Genomic DNA, 6,761 nt, shown 5'->3' on the forward strand with positions numbered 1-6,761 from the left:
TAGGGTTTGAGAGTCGATGTTGGGAAGAAGTAGCTAAGCTGGATTCATCGGTGAGAAGACGAAAGAAAGAGAAAAGAGAGTACACGTGGAATCGAACGCCTTTTATTTTATTTTTTATTTTTTTTAATTATTTAAATACCAAAAACAATAAAGAAAATAGAAAAAAGAAATTAAAAAGGGTAAAATCGACTTTTTAAGTTTTTTTGGACCAAAAACCAAGAAAAACCTTGATTTTGGACCTTCGGTGCAAGCCAAAAACTTTTTGGACCCCATCCAAAGGTTTTTGCAAACCACAAGGACCAAATTTACAGTTTTGTCTTATGATTATGATGATTGGCTTCTCATTTTCTTTTTCACGAGGGACAGAGTCAGAGGCAAGGCAACAAACAACCGCAATCAATCAATCAATGCCATAAATCCATGTTACACATACCAATCCAATCAATGGTCTAACAAACAATCCCTAGCTATATTATATTATATATTGTATTTTCACTTTTCAATAATCTATCTCTATCGCTTCCATTTAATTCACAACCCTACCATTCACCATACCCATACCATTGCTCCTTGCTAACTTCCACTGAGAATGGAAAACACAATTTCATTGTCAGGTGGCTCAATAATAATCCTGTTAAAATTCTATCCAGAATAACCGAAAAAGTGCTGTTTTTTTTTTTCACTTTATCGGGACAAGAGTCGCGAAGATGGTATTTCTTTTTCACATGATGAAGAATGAACAACTTAATAGAGAAAATATTGAGTTTTAAACCATCATTTATCCAGAAAACAAAACATGTCCAATACAATACAGCCTGAGTTTACAAAACAAAAACTATTTTCATTCTAGTTTATATGTATGTATATTCAAGATTTGTTGTATTACAAGCATGCGTGAAAGAAATGAAACACATGACCAAAAAAGAATAAAAGGGGAGACCAAGCTATAAATATATTATATATGATGATATGATATGAAGTATGAGCTCTCCTTGGTTGCTACAAAACAAGTAAAAGTGATTCTAGGAGAGCTTGAGTGCGATTTCCTGAAGAAGAGCTCTTTTCTGAGATGCATTTATGACATTAGTTGTTTCCGCATGTGCCAGCACATCAGCCACTATAGCTGCTGCATGACCAAGGGGTTCCTCACCCGACCTTTTCAGCATGAAAGCCTGTTATTATTCAAATCAAAAAACCACAACACATTTATATCATCATAGATTATTCTAATGTGGCAAGAATTTTCATTAAAAAAAAAAACCTGGCCATGATGTGAAATGGTCAAAGTGCATGGCGACTGCATCCATGGTTCACCATCAATCTGAACAGGCAACGGAGCAAGAAGCTGAATTTTTATGCTCTGTCCCTGTGCCAGCCTTCGAGCTCGAGACAGCCCTACCTGTTAAGTTTTAACATTAACATAATTCCTGGAGTCAGCTGTTTGTGACTTTCTTCAAGTGACATTACCTGAAGTTTTCCAAGATGCCAGGTCCCTGATATGCTCACAACTTCCAGAATCTTATCATGCATAGATTGAGGATCAAAATTATCATAGTTGTCATCTTCATTCTGCCACAAGTCTACACCACCCATATAGCTTCCAATATTCGCAACAAGAACACCCTCCGCATCCTATACATACAATCTCATATTGTCATGTCAGTATACACAATTATGATGATAGATGAGAAATAACCATCACCAACCTCAGGGACCTCAATATCAACACCATCTACCTCCACTTTCACTTGCCAAGGGTAATCTTGGAATGTTCTATCCATGATGGTTCTAGCACCTTCTCTAGCATACAAAACTTTATTCATAAACTGGTTATAAAACTTCTCTGGATTCTCCTCTCTCAGATTATGAATTTCTAAAGCAACCTTCGCATCACATCCTACACCTGTAGCAACAACAGACCAAGATAATTATTCATACATAGACAGATGGATGGTTTAAAGTTTAAGGAGATGTGACATACCAAGATAATTATTCATAAATTTTGGTGAACGAAGCTGTTTTCCCTTCTGATTTGTTATAGAAACCTTCCAACGATCAAGAATGGTGACAGCAGCATGTTCTATGTCTTGAAGCATTGTACAGAGGCCACCATGTTTCTCTACTGACCCCAAACCACCTCCCCAGCCTAACACTCTTGCCAGGTCATTTCCAGTGCCAGCTGGCAGAATAGCAACTGGTGGTGGAGATATAAAGTTTTGCTTCTCAATCGCATCCAATACCCACCCAACTGTCCCATCTCCGCCACATATAAGAACTCTAAAATTCGCGACTTTTCTGAATAGATAAAGACCAACTTCTGGCCCCTCTGTTGAACTCAACTCAAACACCTAAACAACATTAAACAAAGTATACTTAAGCAATTGATTTTTTTCAAACGAGTGTCTATCAATTACTCGTCTACCAATTTGATTGTGTTAATTATGCTTACTAATTTATTGAATTTAGTTCAATTGCTCATGATCTACAACCTATCTGGGATCAACACCTTATGATACAAGCATATGAAACACTGACCTGAACAGGGTTCAAGAGGATATTCATCCTTAACCTGAGTGAATCTCCTCTCTGAGCACCACTCTTCTTGTTAATAAAGACTAAAAGAGGCCTTGAATCTGGACCCATATCAGTCAACTCATATTTCTGCTTCATCCCAACTATATGTGACTCATCTCTCTGACTGTTTGATATGTTTCTTTTAAAACTCAACTTTCGCCCAAACTTGTTGACCGCATCACCATCTTGTTGTTGACTTGTAACCTCTGTGTTCATGTTTGTGTTTGTGTTCCCATTGTAGTTCTCTTTTAAGGCACCATTTGCTATATTAATATCTGTTGTACTTTCTGTAGAAGCTTCCTCTACACTACCATTACTAATATCCACAGGGACTTCGTTTTCTTTTTTGGTTTTCTTACTTTGATTTCTAATACTTGCACGTACAGAAGATGCAATCTCATTAGCTCCATGGGTGATGGAACTCAAGATTCCACCAGATGAAGACCTCCTGAGCTCCTTAACATGAAGAGGTGACACAATCAGCCTTCTAAAAGGACCCAAATCACAAACATCACCTGTGTCACTATAAAGACTACTATGACAATCAACATGAACCAAACGCTGACACCATAAGCAACACCATATTGGGGACCCCCCAAGAAAAGAAGCACTACAGGGCTCTTCACAATGACTGCAAAAAGAGATTTCATCAGGTTGATCCACCACCTCAGTCCACCTAATAGCCCACAGGTGTAACACACGTGTTGAACCAATCATTGATACACACTTACAGTCTCTGTGAGCCTTTGAGGAGCAACTGAGGTGAGCTGCAGCCCCACATATTCTACAACGGTGAATAAAGCTATCTGAAGCCACCATTGGGCCAAGTGTCTGTGAAGCTGACACTGATTTTAAGCATACACAGCAGTTTAAGTTTTTCCCACGAGATCCAGACTCGAGATACCAAGTATGAGCAGCTACTGGAACCCTGCTTCTTGATTTTGGATCCTTCTTTTTTTTAGCAGTAGCTTTCATTAAGCTTAGACTGATGTTTCTTCTCCATTGGAATGCGGTATACACAATGGTCAAGATACCAATAATGCCAGCAATACAGCAAGAGATAATGAAGACACGTGATTCTGCCAATTCAGATGGATTCCTGTTTATCCATGCAGGAGGAAAAATATCAGCTTGTCTGTAGTCATCCATCCTCTAATTTCTGGTATTCTGCATTCTACAAGTTCCAACTCATGCTCTCTGAAAGCAGAGTTAATATAAACGGTGATGGTGTTTCACACCATCATGCATTCTAGAAAAGTTTTCCAATAAGTTTAACAAGATCTGTCTTCAAAACTTCAGCCGGGAAACAAAGATAATTCACCTACAAAACAAGATAAATTGTGTACAAGAACTATGAGCAACCAAACAAAAGTAATACAATTAAAAACCTATGAGAATTTCAGGCAAGCTTCTATATGGACTTGCCCTACTACTCCACCCTACCACCAGAAAAGTAAGTAACAGAGTTCTGTCTAGAGCTACGAACCCCACCAAGCAATTACGGGTTTTTCGGTTTTCACTTTTCAATTTGTTCACCAATAAGTGAATCAAAACATAGGCTACTGCAAGAACAATTTTCTAGGTTTTCGAATACATTAATACACGTATAGTATCAGTACACAAGGGGTTTTTTCTTAATATGCACCAGAAGTAAAGCAGGAGACGCACATACCCACACCCGAAAAAAATATAAAAAAATAAAAATAAAAATAAAACTACAAATTTAAAAATCACTATCAAATGAACACACAAATATTCAATCAATCAAACGTTTAAATGAATACTTACAAAGTGTTTCTGTCTATAATGATCCAACCAACAGAAAGATCTCGATTAAGAGGAGTGAGATGAAAAACCCTAAACGAAAACAAGTCTCCACAATCACGCAAACAGCAAAAAGCGAAAAAGTAACGAATACGTCGATAATATTTCGATTCCCAGATCTGTATAGCTTTGCCCTTTAGCTATATAGACATATAATCGATCTGTATGTATACGTGTGATTTTGTTCATAATTTTTCGAAATATTTTTCGTTTTTTTTTTTCTTTGTTGGGGAAAAGAAGATTCAGATTCCTTCCAATTTTGTGTGCGCGCGAGACGAGGAGGAGATATCAGCGATTAAAACGTGGCGAGTCAATGAAGGTGCCGACGTGACTTTGAAAAAAAATAAGTGGGGTCCACTACGATTCTTTTCTAAGAGAAAAACCAACCACGTGGCAGTCACGTGGCAACTGTGATTCCGTGATGGGTGTGTTTGGCTATAAGACGAATAAGGGACAGTTCTACTAACATTTTTCTAACACCCAACTTCGGAGTTCATCATTTTAAGTAGAGAAAAAAAAATTGACAAGGTGAGAAGAAGGAAAGTAAAAAAAAAAAAAGAGGAAGGAAAGTAATAAAAAAAAAAAAAAAAATGAGTGTTTTCGAGTTTTATTAAAGGAAGGAAATTGAAGGATTACTTTCCGTCCGAACTTTCCTTCCGATTTGGAAGGATTTGAAGAAATGAACAAAATAATTAATTTTCATTCCATTTCTCTCCAACTCGGGAGCACAAAAGACGAATTTTGTTTCTTTTTTTTCTCTCCTTACTTTCTTTTCTTTTCTCTTCTCTTCTTTGCTACAACTCGGGAGCAGGGTGTAAGTTAAAACCCCTCGGGTACAGTGTATCGCATATTGCGGTAAGTGATTTGGCGTTGCGGTGTGAGCTAAACATTACACCGACCTCCAAAAAAAACATGGTAAACCTCCTGCATGTTACAATTTTACTGCACCTTACTCTTTGAATTGTGATCATTTATAGTTGTCTTCAATGGCTACTAAGTATGGTCTACTACAGACCGTTTGAGCTGTCATTTTAGACGTTTGAGTTGTCCTTTTAGACGTTTTGGGGTGTTTGGTAACATAAAAATGCAAGCTTGATCCTTTGTATTCTTCCATGCAAGAGTTATGGGATTTTAGAGGGTATTATAAGTTAGGGTTTTAGTTTTGAGCTCCATTTTGTCATGCAAAGTCATAAAGTTGGAGACTTTATGGTTTGGAGTGCCTTATTAGATCATATCAGAATTGGAATTGAAAGGTCTTAATGAGTTAAGACCTTAGAAGTAATTTTTGAGGGATTACTTGTTACGCCGTGCATAACTTAGGTTACACCCAACGTAACCTCTTCTGAGCCAGTTAATTGGCATGGTGATCTACGCCATGTGTAGATCTCGATACGCCATGTGTAAGTCAACTAAGGTTTGAATTTTAACGTTTTGGGTTTTTCGTCAACTGTGTGGGATGCACTTGAGGAGGGCAAATTGGTCTTTTGCCTAATTGACAATTAGACTGATATTTGGACTAGTGGGAATTGAGTATTTGCCTTAATTGTTAATTAGGGTTATGCGATGTGATTAATAGGAGAAGTCTAGTACCAGCAGATAGGAGTGGGATTTCGCATTCTTCTACGCTATGTGAGTCTTCTCACTATGCTTGTGAGTCGAAGGCGCCGATGTCGGCCCACTAAATTGTGTATGTAGGATGTTAACTATATTTGTAACTTTTTCATGTTTATATGATTTGGATTGAAAGATACCCTAGGTGTAACAACCCAAAAATCAGGAGTAAAAATTTCATTTTTGTTATAGCTACAACATTGATACCATTTATTTCAAACATGTCAAATCCTCATTAAGTAAAACATTTATCAGAGTTGATCCTAAAATCATTCATTGCGGAAATCATAGGTGTGTGCACTGCGATCAATCCGAGCCCTTCATTTCCAAACCGATGATACCTGAAACCATAAACAAAACTATAAGCATGAAGCTTAGTGAGTTCCCCCAGAGCATACCCCACACAATCCACATAACCACATAATCTATATCAACTGTACAAAGCCATGCATATAAACATATAGGGAAACCAAGGAAACCCTCCAAGGTCTTACACCGGATGTCATTAGAACCCCCAAGTGGTCTTAGTGCACAACCATAGGAACCCCCGCATGGTCTTAACCAGGAAAGCCATGGGAACCCCCACATGGTCTTATATCCAACTGCCTCGGGAACCCCCATGGGGTCTTCCATACCAATATCATATCAACATAACCCATAATCAATTAACAGTACACATATACAAACCCTATAAGCCATACATATAAAGGTGCCAAGGAAACCCTCCATGGTCTTACATCGGATGCCATGGG

General features: G+C 37.8%; 1 protein-coding gene across 1 annotated transcript; it reads right to left on the minus strand.

Annotated features, from left to right (window-relative positions):
- Positions 1 to 820: 820 nt before the first annotated feature.
- Positions 821 to 4,646, minus strand: DGK1 (diacylglycerol kinase1). Its single transcript, XM_079000268.1, has 7 exons — positions 4,363 to 4,646; positions 2,536 to 3,895; positions 1,982 to 2,348; positions 1,707 to 1,903; positions 1,468 to 1,632; positions 1,262 to 1,399; positions 821 to 1,172 (listed from the first exon to the last, which is right to left on the minus strand). Exons 2-7 carry the CDS (start codon positions 3,721 to 3,723, stop codon positions 1,023 to 1,025), a joined length of 2,205 nt encoding a protein of 734 aa, XP_078856394.1. The 5' UTR covers positions 3,724 to 3,895; positions 4,363 to 4,646; the 3' UTR covers positions 821 to 1,022.
- Positions 4,647 to 6,761: the final 2,115 nt, after the last annotated feature.

Source organism: Lactuca serriola, chromosome 5, assembly GCF_051521515.1.
Source record: "Lactuca serriola cultivar US96UC23 chromosome 5, Lser_US96UC23_V15, whole genome shotgun sequence".
Lineage (NCBI taxonomy): Eukaryota > Viridiplantae > Streptophyta > Magnoliopsida > Asterales > Asteraceae > Lactuca > Lactuca serriola.